The following is a 23141-nucleotide window of genomic DNA, read 5'->3' as shown; positions in this document are numbered from 1 at the left end:
TTTCAGAAAAAAATAATAAAAAGTCACAAAATATTCAATGCAACTAAATATGCAGGCAATTGGACTGCATAATGAAAAACTTCCAAGAATTTCTTATGTACTAAACTTTGCACACAAATTTCTTTTTCAATACAGTAATCCGGCAGATATCAGACCAGAGTACTGCCAGATTAACGAAAATGCTGGATTAGTGGAGGTTCATTAAAAAAAAAACACATTTTAGTAGCAAAACCTATGTTCATTGCACAAAAAATTACAAATATGTATGTATGTATATATTAGGGATGGGACCGATTAATCTGTACTCTAATGGTATCGGCCAATAGGCATATCGGTTTATCGGTAAAATTACCGATTATTTTACCGATCCGATATATCGATAAATATCTGATAATTTAGTGCAAAATTCTGCCATTTTGTTGTAATTTTTGTGGATAATCTTCATGTCCTTATTTCTAAAAAAGTAAATGTCTAAATATGCAATTTCTTTTTCACTGCAGTCACCTTGAAACACACATTTATTAAGGAGGTCAATGAACCTTTCAGGTTCTTCAAGGACCATTTCTAATTTTATATCGGATCGGTAGAATATCGGTATCGGTAAATTTTATATCGTTACTTTATTGGTATCGGCCAAAATTTCATATCGGCCCATCCCTAGTATATATATTAAAATGGAAATTAGTGTTGTAAAAAAAATACGAAACAAGAAACATACATTTTCCTGTAGTTTACATAACCTTAACTAGGCCTGCGTTAGGTTTATGTTATGACAAAAATAAAATAAAAACTTACATTTCTACACTGTAGTACAGTGTATTTGTATTATTCCTTTGAGGGAACAGGTCTAAAAAAAGTATCAATTTTCTTTTGTTTCTTTGCTCGAAATGACACTTTTAACACTTTTTCTTGAAGTCGTTTTAACAACAAGATATCACTTGCAGACACCATTTCTTCTGCCCATGTATTGGACATAGTGAAGGAATCCATGGCAGCGTTCTGGGGTATTGCTTTAACAGCTGCTAACCTTTTTTAAAATTGCTAGTTTCTCTACTAGAGATAAAGTCCCCCCCCCGGGATCATGTTTTTGTTTGCTCTGTAGGGACATTTTCACTCACAACAATACACGTAATTACCACTGAGACAAAAAACAGTGCACGTGGGGTTGCATACAGATCGCTATACTGAGCTTAGTGTTTACCTCATACCAAGGTCTCTGACACTGACATGCAATAACTTGTTTTCCCTTTCACGCTCCCCACTCGTTCAATGCCAGACTACTGGAGGTGCCGGATTGGCGAAGTTCCGGATTATAGAGGGACCACTGTATTATTTTTCATTGCAACATTATGATAACTAAAATTGAGATACGACTAACAATTCTTATTGTACATTTAATTTTTAATTTAATTTTCACTGACACAGGACAGTAATGGTAACATACAAGAAACTATTGTGAATCTTTGTCTGAAGAAGACCCTGTTAGAGAGTGGAAAGTTCAGTTTTAGTGTATAATTTTTTCTAAAATAAATTTTGCCTTGGTCATCATTTGATTGTTTTAGGACAGTGACAGTAATATTCCTTAAAACTATCACTACATCTATTATCTTCTCCTCCTTGAAACAACCGGTGTGTGTATTTATGCAGCATTAGTAAGGTACAACCAACTTGTGTGTACGAGGGTTGCTGGAAAAGTTTCTGCAAACTATCACCAACAGTGGCGCTAGTGTTCCGCTATTATAAAAATCTGAAGAATAGACCTTTTTCGTGTTTAAATTATCTTTGATTCTTTGTTTGAGCCTATTCATTTATTTTTCACAGCAGTTTGAAGTGAGAAATAGAAATTTCTCGTGAACACTTTCGGGCAATGATTTTTTTATGATTTCAAATGTAGTTTAACACTGAAACAATACATCGAGCAACTTCATTTGACTTTTGGGGATGAAGGACCATGCAATAGGACTGTGTACAATTGGTTTTCCGAATTCCAGCGTGGTCGCACATTTCTCAGTGATGAATTTCACGAAGGTTGTCCATCCACGTCTGTTGTTGCCAGTAATGTTGATGCTGTGCATGAAATAATTGAGAGAGATCGGCATGTGACATACCGTGAGATTCTGGCATCCTTAAAGATTGACATGGAAGCAATATATAAGATTTTGCCTGGTGATCTAAAGGTACGGAAACTTTCAACCTGTTGGATCCCACACAACTTGACCGAAGCTCAAAAACAGGCTCGTGTAAATTGGTGTAAAGAAATGCTCAAAAAATTGAACCTAGGTGTACTACATCGTTACAGGGGCCGAAACTTGGATCTATTCATACGAACCTGAAACTAAACAGCAATCCACTGTTTTGGTGTTTCAAAGGAGCCGAAACCAACAAAAGTTGTTCTTTCAAGGAGTGCTGCTAAGAAATGATTGTTTCTTTGGTTATACTGGACATGTGGCAACAATAGCTTTAGAAGATCGAAGGACTGTAAATGCTGAGTCGAAACAACAACTTGTTTGCCAGAGCTCATCAATGAATTGCATAAAACAAACACAAATCGTCGCATTATTCTTCACGACAACGCCAATTCCCACAGCACACCAAAAGGTTGATTTTTGTCCAGTAAAAATGTCAAATTAATGACTCATTGTCCGTACCCACCGGATTTATCACCTAATGACTTTTTTTTGTTCCCACACATGAAAAAAAAGATGCGTGGTGACTGATTTGTGTCGCCTGAAGCAGCTGTTGACGCATTCTGAGGTATCAACTTCAGGGTGGAAAAAACGCTTTCAAAATTGGTTTGAGCGTAGTCAAAAGTGTATCGATCTTAAGGGTGAATACTTTGAAAAACATTAAAACCATTCCCAGAATTTCACGTGTCTTTTTTCATATTGATTGCAGAAACTTTTCCAGCAGCCCTCGTATTCAAGATAGATGCTTCTTCCCAGATTTTCTATTAATGGTCCCAAGTTATTTATAAACATACTCTTCTTGAGGTTTTAAATGAGTTTATCATTTTGTGTAAGATGTAGATTCTCCCATAGGAAGTTATCTCAATTCCGTGCAATCTATACTTGTCAGTGCAGGGAAAAAAATTGTAAGATGTAAACTATATTAAGAACTGTATAAAAATACAGAGAAATTAGTACTAACTTTATCCGTGAAACTGTTTTTTCTTCTTTGTTCGATTAATTTCAGTATATCGCTGCCACCATCCTCGTTGGAACTTGTACTGTTGCTTGGCATGAGTCTTTTGTTTGTAGTTCTCTGGCTTCCGCTAGGTGCGCTGTTGTTAACCGTGCATCTGGGGTCCATGTCGTCTGCTATTTCCGGGCAACAACTGTTGTAGTAGGGGAATCCACGTGTGGTGTGCTTGTCCTCTATCGATGTTTAGCTCGTGCGGGAAGTGCATTATGGCATGCATTTCCTTGATTTTAGTGTCTACGAGCGTGTGGGCAGTGTGTTTGACTTGAACCTTTTGAATTTTATGGCTATTGTATTTGATATGTTTAGCAAGACCAGTAGTGGGTTGGGGTTTTTTTAGCTTTCTGTTAGGTGCTGTTGGATTCTTTCATCGACAGATCTGATGGACCTGCCGATGTAATGTGCCTTGCATTCACACTCTGTATCGTATACACCTGGGTTATCAAGGGGGGAGAGGAAGTAGTGTTTGTGTTTGTTCAGTTTATCAGCTATTTTGGAATTGGGTTTGTGCGTGTAATGTGCTTCCCGCTATCGGCCTCACCTTAGTACCAATGTGTATGCCAAGTTAGGTTGAGATCTTTCGAGCCAACGTGGCCGGTAGCACAGCTAGCTAGGTATAAAAGTAGATGTCTGATGTGATGTGACTCAGGACGAGAATTACATATTTACTAGGGATGGGACCGATTAATCGGTACTCTATCGGTATCGGCCGATATAGGCATATCAGTGTATCGGTTTATCGGTAAAATTACAGATTTTTTACCGATCCGATATATTGATTATTATCTGATAATTTAGTGCAAAATTCTGCCATTTTGTTGTAATTTTCTAAAAAAGTAAATGTCTAAATATGCAATTTATCTTGCACTGCAGTCACCTTGAAACACACATTTATTAAAGAGGTCAGTGAACCTTTCAGGTTCTTCAAGGACCATTTCTAATTTTATATCGGTTATCGGTATCGGTAAATTTTATATCGGTACTTTATCGGTATCGGCCAAAATTTCATATCGACCCATCCCTAATATTTACTAAAGGAGCAGTGCCTCCTTTAAGAGAACTCTGTTTGATTCATGCTGTAAGAACTTGTACTTTAAATTAATAATGCAACCATTGAAACGTTATACTCGCAATCAAAATGTAAGCAACTACTGCACTTTGAATAATGCCAAATCTTGTACAGTAAAAAAGAATATATTTAATTTGTAACATACAGTTACATAAGACTTATTACGTTAATTTCTGTGTACTAGCTGGGGGAAACCCTGGGGGGTAAAGGCAGTCAGGGGCATGATGCTGATCACATCACCCCCACTCACGACCGGATCAAGAAAGTGTAGGGCATTACCCCCACACCCCCTATATGCCTTCATGGCGTGGTGCTATGCAGAGGGGAGCACTTTACCTTTACCTTTAGATACAGTAGTTGGATAAAAATTTACATGTGCTTGGACTGAAATTCTTCAATTGCTTAATTTATTAATGTTTGTTAAAAGGCCTTACGGAGTATCGCATGCGCAAACACTTAAATCCTAGTACATCTTCTAATTTATTACCAGAGCTCTGGATTTTTATAAAGGATACCAAACCATCAATCTGTTATAGTTGCCTAGTCCTTTCGCAAGATTGATGTCATTGTCCTGGGCTCTATATCTCACAATCATCAACACATCCGACTGTGTTCAGCTGCCATAATTTCGTCAAAATAGCTCAAATATACGAACTACACCATTGTCGGCATATCTTAACTGCAGAATCACCCGATTCCCAGTTATTTGTCTTTTTTCATAATTCTTAAACCGAAGCGTCTATCTAGACCACCATACTTTATTTACCGGATCACTTCTTCTATTCTCCCACGTATGATTTCCACTATCTTCCGACGCCATCTTGGATCCCAACTTTTCTTCTATTGTAAGCTTCAAAACGGTTGTAACCAAAAGAATTATGTCCAAAAACGCGAAAGTAACTCGATTGCAACAGAAACATTACAAAACATAATCTCGTGCCATAAATATAAGAAAAATTACAACTTACAATGATATCACGTATGTAGGATTGCTAATTACTAGGGGCATGCATATTTCGTTTTTGACGAAAAAACGAAATTTGAAAAAACGCATTGTAGTGTTAATTTTTCATGTTTTTGAAAGGTGTGAGATGCATTTTGTGACCATGTTTTGTCACGAAATAATGCGAAATGAACTGCAAAAAGCGAAATTAACTCTTAAACACGAAATTTAGGGTTTATTCACCGACGCGGCACCTTCTGAGGTCTGAATTATCCTGAGAGTTATGCAATTCCCGGAAAATTTATTAATTCTGCTGTTAATATTGGAGAAACAAAAATTGACTCCTTTACACAGAAATAAACTTAATACTCGAATAACTACATCAATGGGCTATTAGAAGTGAAATGTTAATTCTGTGGAATAAGTGTAGTTTTTAAATCAAATTTAGGATTATATTCACAATTTTAAAACCAAAATGTCTTTTTATATACCACTTTTGATCCAATTTTTCACCGCTATAACACCGATATTTTATTTTATTTACCGCTTTTGAACCCGAAATTGACTCAGTTTTTATACCGAAAGTTTGCTTTTTTATTTACCAAAAATATGTGCCTCTACTAATTACCTTTGCGTGACTCAATTTCTACGGGTTATAAACTGTGACTTGACTACGTGCATAAACAAATGGCAAGCTGTGCAGATGTTATGAAATGCGATGTTACGGCTATGTAAACTTACTATTATCAATTAGGATGGCTTTAATACCATGTATAATAATGAAAACCACGGTAGAAAGGATATTCACTAAAATACATTGATAAAACTACATTGAACGGCAGAGAGATCACGTCTTTGGTAAGTAGCATTGTCTGCATACTTGTACGGAAATAATTCTCTTGTATGAATAATATATACTAGATTTGATTTAGTGAAATTTTACGTGTTTAAAATGTTACTAGACCTGAAGATCATTACCAAACATAACAATTTTTTTGAAATGAAACAAAAATGAGATCTCCATATGACCTAAAATGCAATGATGGTCATATGCGCTACTTTGATGCCATATGGGAGAAGGGCTTTAGATATGTAGTTGGAAGTGATGGGATGGTAGGGGAAGGCAAACCATTTATATTGGCCGCTGTAGGTTGATTGTGGCTGGATTGCTTGCGAATGGGTTGATTGTGGTTGGTTAGGGTGTCTAGCCTGTGTTTCCGCTTTACTGCACAAAGTGGAAAGTTGTGCTTCTGTGTAGCCATGTGTCAGGGTTATTTCAGTGATGGTGGCTATCTCCTCTCGTAGATCCTCTTCTCTGCAACAGTAGGAGGAGGCTCTTCGATAAAAGTTCAGCCACACATTAAGAACTGTAGATGGGAAAAAAGCATTGAAATTACTCAAATAAAAATATTATATTTAATGTTACATTCATTTGCAGGAAAACCTTCCGATATGTGGGCATTAGGTGTAGTACTCTTTACAATGCTGTACGGGCAATTCCCCTTCTATGATTCTAGTCCAACACAGTTATTCAACAAAATCAAAGCAGCAGAGTACACAATACCAAGGTAAGTTGAATGTGTTAGAGATATGCACATTAATTGTATGGATGACAACCTAACGTTGCACAGTGGAAACTTTAGGCCATTAAGGTATTTCAATCAACATGAGATGAGGTGAAAGGATTTGAATTTACAATTATTTAAATTATTTTTTTTACTATGTGTGTTACACAATGAAATAATTTGATTACAAACATTTTATTTTTGTGCAAATATTATAATTATTATCAATAATAAAAATGGTACTAACTACTATATTTTGTGATTATCCCGTTAATTTTAAGGGTTGTACAATTATTTTATAGAATTTTTTATCAATATGTATTGCACAATAAAATAAAATAGAAGAAACAAATAAAATAATATACAGTAGCATACATTAGTCTTCAACACTATTTTTAATTATTTCTCAGTGAATGTGTTTTTAGAAAGTCCTCTGGGTGTGGTACTCTCAAAACAGGGGTGTACACACAGAGCATTGTCACTGGCAGAATGAGCTCAGATAAAAGGAAGAATAGCATATGTTCAAAGCAAAATGAAAGGGAGAACAAAGTTTCAACATGTAGCCAACAGATGTCAGAAGACTTAAGAGAAGTAAAGCTGAAACTGAACATCAAATAAGAACTGCTTCGGCACAAAGTTCAAAACGTTAATTTATGTCTGTACTACTCAATGGGTTGAAGGAAGAGCAAAAGGGTTTAAATAACTACAATTATATCTTGATTTTTGATGTTCTGCTGCTGAATTAATTAACTTTTTTCTTTTCTCAAAAAAATTTCGTTTTATTTTCAGTGATGGCAGGGTATCAGATAGTACCATTGCTTTAATTTGGAAACTACTTGTGTTGGAGCCTGAACAGAGGATGACAGCTTCAGAAGTACTAGATTCACTGAGTGTCATCATAGCAAACATGAAAGCTCCTCCTACTTCATCGGAACCTCTTCAGGTTTGTTATTTTGCATATAATTTTTCTTTATTGAGAGAGTTAACAGTTACTGGATACAAAAGTGGAAGTAATTCCATGTTTCTGTCAATATTTTATTTAGAAGGTAATTACTTTGCTTTCATCATTCTGACAAAATAGAACATTACTTCCATCTTTGTGTGTTAACTTCGTTACACTAAGTTACATCAGGAAGTTTAGATTTCGAATAGTTTTCTTTATTTCATCCTGACAAGTGCTGAAGTACCAATTTTCTGTTGTAACTATGTTCAGTACTGTACTGTACTGTACTGTACTGATATGGTCCACTACCATAAATCCAAATCAGTAATTTTGTTTTAAAATTTGGATTGATAAAACTATTAATAGCTTGACCAACATACTATTGTCAGCTTGATTTACTATCAATTATGTTCCCATCTGTAGTATTTTTTTTTTATGTGCAATGTTATTTGTTCAGGAAGTTCAAGCAGGATATATGATTTACACCTTGATATTCATACGAGGTGACTTCACCTAAGCCAGTGTTTCCCAAAGTGTGCACCGCATAATGTTCCAATATTTTTACTATAATGACACTTATTTCAAATATGTGCTTATTTGGTACTTTTTACGTGTAAAATGTTTCTAAATTTGAAATACGTGCAACCTAAGCACACTAACTGAGCGTTGCAAGCATTAGATAGGCCTATATTCTGACTTGGGTGCCGTGGAAAAATTTCGAAGCACTAAAGGTGCTGTGAAGCGAAAAAGTTTGGGAACCCCTGCCCTAAGCACCAAAATGTCAACCTCTCTTCTATGTAGTACACCTTGGATTGTTTTAGGGGTTTAATTGTATCAATTTATATTTAATTGCATAATAATTAGAATGCGGAGACTTCTAGAATATTTACATTCTATTTTATGTTTTCAAGACATACACTTAAAGTTTCAGTGTTCTGTCGAGGTTCTGAGCAAGGTTGTTGAAGGTACAGGACTTTTAAATAAATTCAATTCTGGTCCAGGAGAGAAAATCAGCATGTGTAAATATGTTGTGGACAGTAAAGAACTTTTCTATCTGTAAAATATTTCAATTTGGTCCAGAAATCTTTTTTTAGATTTAAATATGGTCCATGAACCTTTTTTCCAGTTGACTTTAAATACGGTTCACAGACCTTTTTTTTTTTGGATCAATTTAAATACAGTCCAGAAACTTTTTTCCGGATCAATGTAGGGTCAAAGTTCAGTGGTGAAATGAAACAATATGCAACTTGGACCGAATTTAAATTGTGCGAGATAAAAGGTTCCGGTACTGTTACGGAACCCGGTGGATCCCATTAGATTGTATAAGTTCCTGGACCTTTAACAATCCTGGAATCACAGCCAGCAGAGACCTCTGTGGTGCTTTTGTTAATGTTTTGTCCATGAGTGTTTGAGATTGTCCCTTCAGCCATTTGATCTTCATGATTAGCCTAAAGTGGCAGAAAAGCAACATAAAATGAAACAAATCAACTTTATGTTCATAAAAATAACAAGTGGCTCTTTATAAAAATTTTGGATTGGTAACATTATTGGGGATTTTACCAATATAGAAATATGTGAAAACTGATAAAAGAGTACTGAGCAATTAATCTCATAAAAGGTAAAGTGTTCCCCTGTGCATAGCACCACGCCATGAAGGCGTATAGGGGGTGTGGGGGTAACGCCCCACACTTTCTTGATCCGGTCGTGAGTGGGGGTGATGTGATCAGCATCACGCCCCTGACCGCCTTTACCCCCCAGGGTTTCCCCCAGGTACCCATGTTATTCGACGCTGGGTAGGCGCCGGGGCCGCTTCCACCGTTAGAAAAGTTCCCGGATTTGAACCGGCCGGGGATCGAACCCGGGACCTTGAGCATGGTAGTCAGACGCGTTACCGACTGAGCCACCGTGGCCACCATAATAATAATAATCTCATTCCTAACTTATTGCTTAAATCAAATGTGTGAAATTGAATCTTACCTTACATTGTAATTTTCTATTTCTCCAGATTGTTCCTGATATTGATAATAATGGAGATGATGATGATGAAAATAGTCAGTCCAAAACTGATAAAAAGTCATCTTCCGATTATAAAGAAGATATGGAAACTGACAGCTTTTCATATCAGGTGACTTTACAGGTAAGGATAAATTTACTTTGGCTTATTTGCTAATAGGTTCTGAAATTAAAACATAAATAACTCAGAAGCTCACCACTGTAATGCAGACTAACTAACTAACTAACTCTCTAGCATTCTTAAACCCGAAGGTTCATGGCTGCAGCAACACAGGCCTTCCATCTGTCCCTATCCTGAGCAAGATGTATATACTCTTTTCCATCCCTACCGATTTCCTTTAGGTCCATCTCAACGTTGTCCCTCCATCTTCGTCTTGGCCTTCCTACAGGTCTCTTACCATCAGGTTTCCCAACAAGAATCCTGTAAACTCCTCTTTCCTCTCCCATTCGTGCCACATGGCCTGCCCACCTAAGTCTTCTTGATTTAATTATTCTAATAATATCTGGGTCCTCCTCCGTAGTCGAGCGGGTTAAGGCGTTCACTCGTCTTGAGATCGTTCGCTGCGGGATGGCATAGGTTCGAATCCGGCTCTGGTCGGAATTTATTCAGCCTACGTATAGGGCGGGTGACAACCCACCATCGTGAGGAAATTGGGGAGCTCCGAGTGAGTGAGCATAATCCGATCGAGAAGACCTACTATAACGGCTGGGGATACGTCGGGCTGACCCCCGACTATTCCAATACTGGTTGAAGATCTCCATGCTTAGAGGTGATGAAGGAAAGCGTGGGAGGGAGATCGGCAGTCGGTAGGTATGCCTAGGCCCTTCATGGGCTGTTGCGCAACGGATTATTATTATTATTATTAATAATATCTGGACATGAATACAAATTATGTAGTTCAAAATTATGTAACCTTCTTCACTTACATGTCTCCTCATCCCTTTTAGTTCCAAATATTTTCCTAAGAAACCATTTTTGATAAAATTTCCCCCACGCAAGACAAATATTTCCCTTTCCTTCAGAAAAATTCCCTTGCTTTATTATGTGTACAGTGGAACCCCGATTTTATGTTCCTTGATGTTATATTTTCCTTCATTATACATTCAGTCTTGATGGTCCGAACATAGTAAAATGTTAATAAATTGTCCTGTATTTTAAGTTTTTTCAGCTTGGTCCCCTGAAAAATGTTAAATCAAGTTTCCACTTTATATAATCAACTTATATAATTTATTTAGGGAGTTGCATGGTTTATGAATAATTATTATATATTATTGATTATAAGAGATGGAACAGATTAAATATGTTTGTAATTAAAGTACAGTTTAATAGCAACAAATTTTGACCATAATACACTTCTAAATTAATATAATGTCTGTATTCTTACAAAGTTGGTGTTCTTTTAGAAGGCACCAATGTAAGTATATAATGGAAACCATTAACAAATGAGAGTATATCTGTAGAAAAACAAATGGAAGAGAAACTGAAAGGGAGAGCATCTACAAATTTGCTTGTGAGTAGGCAATCCCATTATTACCTACATTTTACGAATTTTTGAGAAAATTTACCATTATGGAATGTGAGTTAGCAAAATGTTTCACCTTCCCACTAGCCTTCGACATTCTTTACGAAAATGTTGGGAACATAAAGCACCAATTAGTTAAAAGTAATTCCTAGGCATATCACGGAGTGCCAATTAAGTTCCACTTTTTTGTGACATCGTCGTTTATTGTATTGTACCAATATCCCTTAACCGTGTGTTGTTAATACTCAAAATATGTACTTATAAACACAGTCAAAAAAGTTTTGCATCAGGACGGAAAATGACAAAATATATATGAAGCACAAAGTTTTTTGGCAATGACAGTGGGAATACAAAAGAAAAGATGAAGAACAAGACGTTGAATGAAAAGGGAACAAAAAACGTACAATTTTCTCAGAAATGTTTTTTAAAACTAAAATGGCACAATTCATGATGGAGGCGAAAAAACAAAGAACTGTCACAAGAAGACTGTTCATCCTATAGGATCCATTAGAAACATTGCCTACCACCTGGTGTGTCCTACCCTGACTGCAAGAAGGTCTTGAACATTCTGTGGCATACTGAGGATGAGACGATCAAGGTGATCTTGTGGTAAGCAATCCCATTCGTCCTGTGCTGCTAGAAGATCTTCACGAAGATTGGTGGGAGCCACAGGACGGTTTGCAATAACATTTTTTGCATTGCCCATGCATGTTCGATGCAATTCATGTCAGGACTTTGCGCTGGCCAGAGCATGCGACGAATATTCGCCGCCTGCAGATAATCGTGAACCATATGTGTGCGGTGTAGACGGGCATTGTCATCCACCAAGACAAATTCGTCACCAATTTCCTGATGAAATAGTTCCACAGTCTTCTGGAGAATGTCCCTGACATAACGAACAGCTGTTTGTGTCCCTCTAATTGGAATTAGATCCCTGCCCACACCATGATTCCTCCTCCTTGGTATGGATGGACCCCCTGGACACCACGAAGCCCCACTTGCAGTTCAGGGCCTCGCCACACACATCCTCTTCATGAATCTGGCCTTAGACAGAGCCTACATTCATCGGTGAAGAGCACATGAGCCCAATAATCGGGTCCCCAATTTCGATGTGCATGGGCCCAATGCACACGGTTGCGCCGATGTCGTGGCAATAGGTACTGGTGCCGGAGAGGTCTTCTGGAACGTAAACCACTTCCTCGGAGTGTGTTACAGACAGTTTGGTTTGACACACGCACAGCAGAGGCTGCCCGGAGGGTATGAGTGATGTTCCTTGCTGTCATGGTATTCTGTCTCCGAGCTGAGAGTCTTACATAGTGGTCTTGTGCTGGTGGTGTGACCCATGGACAACCTGTCCGTTGACGATGTGCTACTGTTCCTGTATACCGCCTCCAGGTCCTACAGACATCACTTTGCGCCACTCCAACAGCCCATTGTGACATGCCAGTCTGCAGTAGTGTGATGATCCTGGCCGGATCAAACTCACTATTGTACACCTAGGCATGCCTTGAACACAGCTGCACTCGCTCACCTTCGCTAACTGGATACAAGGAACACCTAACTAACCTTCGCCAACTACCGTGGTGCTACGCTCGAACACACGCATGCACTTGCCGACTCCAGTAGTCATCTGTGGTGATCTGTATTTCACGTTGACCGCGTTACTTCGCACAATGAGTCTGCTTCATCGGTTCTTGGGCATGTTGCGGATGCTATTTTCATCACTTCTCGGGTGATGCAAAACTTTTTTGACTGTGTTTACTATTCATCAGAGCAATTATAGTTCTGTTAATCAGTGATCATTGCCACAACCCACCTGTTGCCTCTTTCTTTAAAAGAACTATTCATAGCAATTTTTTCAAATATAATAATAACACCATTAAGCCTTGTTTCCATGATAACCACAAATCCAATATGCTGACCAAGGCAAAACGTAAACTAAACATTATTTATACTGTTCTAATTCTATATATATGAGATATAAATACGGTTCAGGTATTAATGCATGACTATAAGGTATGGCCTTCACGGCCAGAAGAAGAGAAATCATAAGCAGGTAGATATATTCTGGGTATAGCCTTTCTGTATCGTGCTTTATTGTACATGAATGTTTTCGACACACGTCCAGTTTTGAATTAAAAATGTTGTTTGTTCACCGTCTCGTTTTTATCTCGTACAACTTATATTAACACCATTAAGCCTTGTTTCCATGTTAACCAAAAATCCAATATGCTGACCAAGGCAGAGTTTATTTTATTATAAAACATAAACTAAACGTTACGTTTCAACCTGCTAGCAAGGTCTTCTTCAGACTCTGTGCTAAATACAAATGAAACAAGGTACAAAACAGGAAGATATATATACACAAAAATCACTCCCCTCCAGACACAAGAATATTAGAAAGTTGTTTATCTGGAACATTTCTTTCCAGGTGTTCCAGCAGGTGGCCTCCTGTCAACTGTTGTTTCACCTGACAGGCAATTTAGATAAACACTTCCTTTCATCTGGAAGGAGGTTGGACTCCTTATCTCACGCTATTCTTCCTTAGTCTTTCTTTCTTCCTTCTTTTCTTCTTCTTCGCTGTTGTCCTTTTCACTCTTTCTAACACCTTCTTCCATTCTATGTTTATCTCCAGTCCCCCATTCCAGTTCATTGTGTCTTCTTCCCCTTTCTTCTCTATTTCCATGGTCTCCTTCCATTTTTCACTAGTTCTCTCTTCTCCCTTCCTATCTGCTTAGCCTCATCCCACTCTGTCATGTCCTGTTTCTCTCGTGTGCTTAAATATTGCATTTCTCTCTCTCTTAAGTCTTACATCATCCCTAAGTTGTTTCAACCTGTCTTTCAGCCTCTTTTTTTTTGTTTCTCCTATGTACACACTCTGACATTCTTTACACTTCACTTCATAGATAATCCCTTCCTCTTCTCGGCTTTCCTTTTTCTTGTTCGTATGTTTTAATGCCTGCTTTCCTAAGCACTTTGCATATCTTTTCTGTGGTCTTCTCCATACTACTTATGCCAAACCACCTCTCTTTTCCTTTTTCTTCTGTTTATGTCCAGTCTATCATCCTTCTCGTAACCATTCTTTTACAGCTGTTTCCATAGGCTATTTATTTTGCCTTCTTTTTCACTTTATTTCGTGCATAGTTTCTTGATTCTGTCCTCGATATTCTTTATAAAATTTATTTTTGTCACCTCACTTACATCACTTCTTTTGTGACAGAATACCCCCGCTGCACAGTTCTTCTGATTGCAAGGGGTTTCAATTTCTTGTCCTCTCTTCCTTTTCATCAATATATCTAGGTAGCTTATCTTGTATTTCTTTTGCAAATATGTCAAGCTCCCTCTTTGTTCCCTTCCATATGCCAAAACAATGGTCCACTTATCTGCAAAACAGAATTATTTTGTCATCTCCTTTTTCGACTACTTTCTTTTCCCATTCATTCATTACCAATTCAGCCAGTGCTGGGCTTAGGCTAGAACCTATATTCAGTCCTTCACTCATTAACATTATTTTATCCCCCATTTTACTGTAACCATTATTCCAAATGGTTTCCAGCACCTTCACTACCCTTTCACTGTCCCATTCTCTTATAATTTCTTGTCCCATTTTCTTTCTAACAATGTCCAAAACGTGTCCCCCTCTTGATGCTTGGGAACATACTTTTCACGTCTAAGCTAAACATTGTCGTCTTTTTCCCATTCAACGTAAGTGTTTTTATGAGTTCCACCACCTGTTCACTGTTCCTCACTGCTCTGCTTTCTTGCTGTCTTACTAACACTTCAATCACTTTCTTTAATTTCTTTTCCAAGGGTTCCAAAATATTGTTTCTGCAGTCCATTACTGGTCTCCTTTGTGTATCTTTGGAAAGCATTTCAAACTGGGCAGTCTTCCGGTCTCCTTTATGCACTTCTTGAATCCTCTCCTCCTACAGTCTTGTATGACCTTTTCTCTTATAGTTTGTTCTTCTGTTCCACAAGGCTCCTCACATCCGTTCCCTTTTAGGTCTTCATAATTCCTCTCGTACCATTCTTTTTCCATCACCACAATGGCTCCTCCCTTTCCTTTTGACTTGAATTATCTACTTTTCCCTGCTTTTCCATTTCTTTCTTCAATATGGCTGCTGTTCTCCTTCTACTCTTGTCTTTTTCTGGTTCTTCTTTTATATGGAGCACTGCTTCCTCAATGTATATATAACTTTTTCATAGTCCACATTTCTTTCGTTAACTTTAAAACCTCTTCCTAGTTTTAAAAAAGCTTCCTCTTCTTTTGATAGATCTACATTCCCTATTACCACAACACTTCTTCTGGTGTCCTCCTCTTCTTTCCATTCTAGTCCCTCTCCTTGCTACTTCAACTTTATTTTTATTTTCTCTAAACTTCTCCTGCCAGCTTTTCATTTCATGAAATGTATATTCTCTCGTAAAAATGGTGACACCATCTTCAATAGATTTATTTTATTCTTGTCAGGTCCTCCTTTATTATTTTTATCTTCTTTCTTCTTGCCATCTTCATTTGTATTTGGTACAGAGTCTGAAGAAGACCTTGCTAGAAGGTTGAAACATAATGGGGCAAAGTAACAACGTGATCTTTTAATTGCATATAACATTAGTTTACAACACTAACAAACTACAACATTGTCAATAAAAAGTATTTAAGAAATACTCTTTGAGTGCACGAGTCTTCGTAATGCATAAAAACTAGTGTGATTATCTTACAGTTTTAATGTTATAAGGGATTAAAGTTAGTGTTATGCAGCTTTTGCAACGCACTGTAGAAATATTGAATTGGTAATATTTGGCAATTTCACTGCTAAACCTATGTTATTACCATCCTCTAAATTATGCAAGCCAACTGGCAGTTGGTTGACATACTTTCCAGTCACAATTTTGCACGTTGTTGGACTCATTTTAATATTTCCATTAATATACTCTTGAAACTTGCTTACATATCCAGGTACTTGTTTATGTACCGTAATTTGATTAATTTTGGTGGCCGACCACTGTCACCATTCACATCGGAACTTGTACAAGTCCACTAACTCCAGAAATTAATCAAATTAAATAAACAGGTTTATGGATACATAAGTATGTTTCATGTGTATATTAATGTCTTACCACGTTTAAAGTCCCACAACATGAACTAATATTCCTAGTTTTAGAGTGCATGAATTCTTGTCATGATGGCATTGGCATTTTTTTTAGTTTTTTTTTAATAATGATTAAAATTTTTGTTCAGGAGGAAGCAGAAGAGGTGAATCATGTGAAGAAAGCCCAGGCTCAAAAGAGAAGACTTCCCGGACAGATTCCAGTGCAGCGAATACCTCAAGATGCAAGACCAGTTAGTGAAGCAGAATTGATGGCGTTCAGGTACCAGAATTTGATTCCACCAACCGCTCCACCTTCAACAAAGCCCCCATCTGCACCTCGTGGTTCTTCAATGAGAAACCAGCAAATTCCATACAATGCCATGCCTCAGTATCCAGTTGCAAGAGCAAGCGAGCCAGCTCCAACAGACAGAATCGCCGTAGCAGCAAATGTGAATATAGCGTTACCTGCAAGCAATGCACCTATTTATTCTAGTGCATCACAGCTTGGGGATCCTGCAGTAACAGAGCAAGGCGATCTCGCAGTAGGTGTGGATAATGCACAAGATGGCAGTAACACTGACACAAGGAGAGTGGATAATGATTTGAGGGATGATTTTGCAACGGCACGGCCAATAAATTTCAGAAATCTAATTGTGCAACAGTCATCACACGATTACAGGAGTGCAAACATTCCGGTGGTTAACGACGTGAATGCTGTGCCGAGTACATCCTATGTTCTGCCAGGTGGTTCGGGCAGTGTTCTAGCACCATCGCAGCCAAGGGGATTGGTACCAATTTACTCTGCGCCAGTACAAAGAAGCACCATCATAGGTAATCAAAATAGACAATATGTGACTGACAGCAGAGTTGCTCCTAGTAACGGTCTTGTCGGAAGTCAACCGGCAGTTCCAGGGCCTTCTCGCACCATAGAAATGCCACAACCATCCGGGAGTGAAGGTCAGATTACGCTTTCTGCTGTGCCTAATTCGGTTTTGCAGAGACTGTCGGAAGTTCAAAGGAGTTCCGTACATAGTTTATCTCCTCGTGTGCAAAGGAACATAGTTCGCAATTTGTCAATCATTATAAGATCCCGCCTTGAATCTCTTCAAAAGGGGAATGATGCGGGTAGTTGATGAAAACTTCCACTAGGAGACTTATTAATCTTTCTAGTATTGGTAAGAAAAAAGTACTGCAGGTGTACTGTTGGAATGTTATGTTGCACAAAGTCTGTTAAATTTCAGATTTGTTTGACACATTTAATGTACACTTCTCACCAGTGGCACAGAAATGTTTTTTATCTGAGGAGTACAAAGTTCATTATTCTCTCCAACTAATGACAGAGGTTGTTCTGAAGAATGGTTATGTAATACAGTCATCTGAAATTTATGAAGAAACAGTTTTAACCAACTTTTCACTTGGAAATTGATATTTTCCTTGTGTACGTAGTTCCCCTTGCTTTCTTCATTATCAAGGATGGGCAAATTTTGAAGCATGTGCATTTCATTTCTTGCAAAAGATTGGGTATGAGAAAGTGAAAGTAAGGTTGATGGTACTTTGTATATCACTCATGTATTATTCAGTGTTGCACTTCTTAGAAGTTCTGCCTGCTTGCTGCTTGCCCATCAGTTTTCTAGTAGTGCATCTGCATCTGGGATAGCAGATACACCACATGGATGTGGTTCCACAGGAAGAGTTGCATCTTTATCCAAACTGCTTCTTTTCAAAATTTCCTTCCTGGTACCTTGATTCGTGCAGGTGGTTCAGCAACATCTGGTGGTGTCCATGGCAACTGATTCCCCATTGGAGTATGGGATGATATGAACTGCTCTGATCTTCACTGTTCTCGTGTAAAACCTGTGAAATACTGGACACATCATATTCAATATTACATTCATCAGCTTTTACATGAGAACCCTCGATGTCATTGCTGGTGACAATGGAAATCCTGAGTGACAGATTCTTCAGTGCGATATGTTTCAATTGTGTATTTCTCGTTTAAGACCACATCAAGGCTACGACTACTTCTTATTTCCTTCTTCTTGCATGGTTTTGGCTTAACTTGCATGATTGATTTCTTATCCAACATACTTGAAATATTGTTGGATGTTAACGATCTACACATGTTACCTGATGAAGATAGGTTTTGCATGTTTTCAGCATTCTTTGAACCTTCTGAATTTAACTGCAATTTCTTGGCACCTCCTTGACTATGACTTCAGGATCATTCTTGCACATTGATCTTCTTTGTCACTAATCCTGTGTCCATGCATGAACATTTTTCTGTGAAAAGAATTAAAAGAAAAAGTTAATTTACTTTCTCAATCAAACATATAAGTGTAGTGTAAATCTCTACATCTCATGTAAAAACGTTGTGGTTAGTGTTCAACTGAAACTTGCTGATACTTTACGAGAGTTCAGATAACTCACCGTACAGATATTTTGGCACTATTTGGCTACTAATGAATAACATTTAGTTGCCAAAATGCAATCCAATACGTATCTGACAGATGCCAAAACTATTGTGCATGATAAACCTATTTAAAACATTCCTTTAATTTTGCAAAGAAACATAGCTTATAAGGTGAAAACCTTCAGTCAGCATTTCGGAAACCTATCAGTACATCATGCTTCAATGTTTGAGAGAATAAGTAACACAAATTGACATTGGTTCCGGTTAAATATGTCAAACAAATCTGAAATGTAACAAACTTTGTGTAACGTAACATTCCACCAGTATAGCTGCTGTACTTACGCAAGTGGCAGACATTACTAGAAATATTTACAAATTACTAAGTTGTCTAGTGTCTCCAGACACTGAGGGAGTGAGAATGGAGAACCAGTACATGACAGCCTGAGTAAACCCTCCCTCTTTGGATTTTTATGAAATTTGCAAAATATGTATGCTTCCACTACCTAAATGCTTTGGAAAATTTGAAAAATACTCAGTTCATGCGACTTTTCCATGTCTTGGAATCTTTTACACAAATTACCACATTCAAAATATGCCAGATTTTTTTAGAATTTTAATAATATTTCATAATGAGATGTGCAATTTTAGAGGTAATATTGGCAAAAAAAAATTATATATTACTGAAACCTATTTCTACTAACTATAACTATTTTCACTCAGGAGGTACAATGTAGCCTATAAGGCCCTGCATCACTGCTACCCTCTCTAAAATGAACATGTTAATGAAATTGGTAGGTGTATTGTAATTAATGTTTATTATCAAAGCTTGTAAATGAAAATTGAACTGTTTGTGTGTTTAAGAAAGCAGTTGCAACTGCACTGACAAGTAAAGATATTCATGTTTGAGGAATGAAAATACACATAGGTGAATTACTAACTTTTTCATTTGTTTCTTTTCCTGCATGCTTGCTCGACAGTTTTCTAGTGGTGCTTCTCGTGGGAAAAGTTAGTAATTCACTTATGTGTATTTGTTAAGTAAAGATACATTTTTAGATTGTTAATTTTGCCAAAATTTTAGCAATATATTTGTACTTTCAACGAGAAGTCCCAAAATAAAATTTTTGAACTTCTAAGTCATTCGGGAGCTCTTATTAGCAACAGTACTGAAATGAGCATGCAGCCATACCTGCATAATGTAAAAATATGAGAATTACATCTTGGTATTTAAACTTTTACAATGCTCCACAGCATAAACCAGAAGAATATAAAGGTGAAACTCAGCCTGACATACAGATGCATGAATATTGTTCATAACAGTAGTATTGTTATTGTTGTTCGGATTTGGTCACCAAGATTGATCGATACTTATGTGGAGTCTTGGTTTCGCAGGAGGCTTGCAATAATTGTCTATCTTTCCTATCATTTCTTGTCTGTGGCAATTTTTCTCAATATTGCTTATTTGACAATTCATGTTGACCAACAGCTTTCTCCACCAATTCCTCTGAAGATTCTACTTTATTCACAGTAGATGTACCTGGTATGGGAATTTTTAGTGTTGTGTTCATCTGGTCATTTTGAGGTAGTTTTCTTCAAGGGAAAGAGTTCTTGAGATTATTTCCAAAGATTCCTTATCATTTCTAGCAATATTGAACACAATTTTTCTTTCACTATTTTCTCTGTACACTTCTGTTCACAAAAAGTGGCACACTCTTTTGAGTAAGTGTTCGGAAAGCAGCAGTGTTGCTTACTATCAATCAATTTAACCATGTGCAGGGAATTTTGTCTCTCTCAGACTCAAAGAAAAGATTGCAGCGTATATATTAATTAACTGGAATTTCCATGTCTACAATCAAAGTAATGTAAATGTGAAATATTCCTGAAATTATTTTAAAAAGAAACTCATTTTTGACGTTCGTGACGAAGTAGTCTCTCTCTTATGTCACGAAATTTATCAATTTCTAATTTAGCTCACGATTATGCTGGAGAACTATAAAATTAACTCTCCAAGCAAAAATAAATTAAATTAATAATTTTCCAACAACATAAAAATCAAATCCACATTTCTAGATAAAAAAGAGACAGGCAAACTTTCCATCATGTTTCTGAATTATATAGTCGCCGAAAATAATGCTTTCTTTTTAAACAAACACTACTAGCAAGCAATTTTGGTCGATAATTTCAGTTAAATGTAGTTTTTTTTTTTTTAGTTCTTAGTAATAACGCCTGATACCAGATCAAATGATATTCCTTGACGTTTTCAAAATTACAGATTTAGAAAAGAGGGTTGACCCAAACACTTACTCGTGCACTATGAAATAACTCAAACAGCTAATCATCCAAAAGGCATATTTTACAGCTTTATTGTAAGTGCCATATGAGTGATGTTTAAGTAAATAATTCTAGTTACTGATTAATTCTGTTTGTTTCTGATAATAACATCTACAATCTGCGCACGTCTTGACTTTACAATTTGGACCAGGCTTTCTTTCCCATCTGAAAATTACTCTTAAGGTGCGAGCATTCATCGAGTGGGTCACTTGTAAATATCTATCTGTGTATAAAACTAGGGGGACTCGAACCTAGGATTTCAGCTTACAAAGCTGGCCTTTAACTGACATGGCCACAAGCCACGGTGAAGAAACCAAGCTATTTGAGTAATTTATCCATAAGATTGCATCTTTTCCTGTCCAGCTAGAAATTTTGATGTTGCTTCTCGCTAATTACATTAATTTGAAAGCCATACGCTTCATCAGATAGGGTTCATATGCTGTACACAATGCTGACAAAATACAAGTGAAGCTTGTGCATGAAAATTAATGAAGACTTTGGGAAATCGTGCTTTTGTGGAAGGTTAGTGTTTGCAACCCTAAATGATAACCGTTCTCTAGTTTCCGTCAATATAGCGGATTCTGCTATGTGACGACGAATCTCATTAACCAACAGCACATTATTCTGGAATCTACGGAGACATTCATTCATTCGGTAAGAATTTTACGAGAGTCTCAATTCTATTTTTGTGCTCCATTATGAAACCAACGTGCACGTGTAAAACAAGTAAACCCCGACAATTTTTATTTTACAAAAATTTCATTTACTGTTAAAATTAAATGACAGGACAACCATTGACTTATTTTTAATAGCCTGGATGACTGATGTGGGGGGGGGGGTACCTCCTCTCATGTGCCCCCCTGGCTGTGACATAAACTATTGTTCCTTTAGGATTTCTATTATTTTTCCCATTGCATATTCAGTGTCAACTTTGCAATTCTGTTTGCCAAAGTGTATGGGGAACGATTTTATTTATTCTTCAAGCTTTCTCCTGGACTATGATAACACTATTTCAGATTTTTTTTTTTTTTTTTTTTTTTTGCATTAATTTTCAGGAATTGCAACAGCACTATTTCTGTCTCGCTTATTCTTATTGCGTTTTTTTCCTTTTCGTTATATGTTGCTTTTCTTCCATTTTCGGCTACTCACGACTATGAAGAACACCCAAGCTCAGGCCAAATTCGAACCCGGGGCCCTCGCATTCTAACGAATTGTGATAACTACTTCGTCACGAACATAAAAAACACGTTTCTTTTTAAAATAAATTTCAGGAATATTTCACATTTACATTACTTTGATTGTAAACGTGGAAAGTCCAGTTAATTAATATATACGCTGCAATCTTTCCGTTAGGCCTTTTCTTTGAGTCTGAGAGAGACAAAATTCCCTGCATATGGTTAAATTGATTGATAGTAAGCAACACTGCTGCTTTCCGAACACTTACTTTCGCTGTAGTTCCGGCCACGAAGCTGGACTTCAACTCAGAGTGTGCCACTTTTTGTGAACAGAAGTGTACAATGATGCGTTGTTCTGATGTGTGATTAACAATTCAGTATAGAGTACAACTTCAACAACACTTTTCTTGTAATAATTGTTGAAGCTTTCCTGGCAGCGAATGATAAAGACAACTTCAATCCCTGAAGATGAAAATGACATTAGCTCTCTAAAGCTTGGAAGCCTATCCAAAAATCCCTCGAAAACCTCTTTAACACTTTTCTTGTTAACATTATCACTCTCACCCCTGGGTTCTTCCTATACCCTGTCCCAGCTAACTGTAGAGCAGGGCCACACATATTGACAGATGAGGAGAAGGAAAATCGAGTAGTGAAAGTGCAGCATTGCCAATTGTACGGTCCTGACCGTACATGTACGGAAATTTCATGTCATGTACGGACGTACGGTCCAGACCTTAGTTCGTACGTTAAATGCATGTCTTGTCAAAATTTGCTCTTGCAGTTTTATCCCTAATATTTCCCTAAGAAATTCTTAAACCAATTGTATGGACCTGGAGACAAAAATATGGTCAGTTTGCCATGTGCATTCGGTATTATCCTTTTCAAAA

General features: G+C 37.2%; 1 protein-coding gene across 1 annotated transcript in view; it reads left to right on the top strand.

The window, feature by feature from the left end:
• The window catches only part of LOC145988826 (uncharacterized), a 31715-nt gene extending 9629 nt beyond the window's left edge, over positions 1–22086 (top strand). Inside the window, exons 7-10 of the mRNA XM_083124037.1 lie at positions 6649–6778; positions 7565–7718; positions 9724–9855; positions 16491–22086. Coding sequence (XP_082980163.1) covers positions 6649–6778; positions 7565–7718; positions 9724–9855; positions 16491–17474 — 1400 coding nt within the window. The 3' untranslated portion in view covers positions 17475–22086. The remainder of the gene's footprint in view (positions 1–6648; positions 6779–7564; positions 7719–9723; positions 9856–16490) is intronic.
• The last annotated feature ends 1055 nt before the right edge of the window (positions 22087–23141 follow it).

Source organism: Lepisma saccharinum, chromosome 6 (assembly GCF_977018435.1).
Source record: "Lepisma saccharinum chromosome 6, izLepSacc3.1, whole genome shotgun sequence".
Taxonomy (NCBI): Eukaryota; Metazoa; Arthropoda; class Insecta; order Zygentoma; family Lepismatidae; genus Lepisma; species Lepisma saccharinum.
Note: the sequence above shows the minus strand (reverse complement) of the source record. Positions and strands in the feature narration are given on the sequence as shown.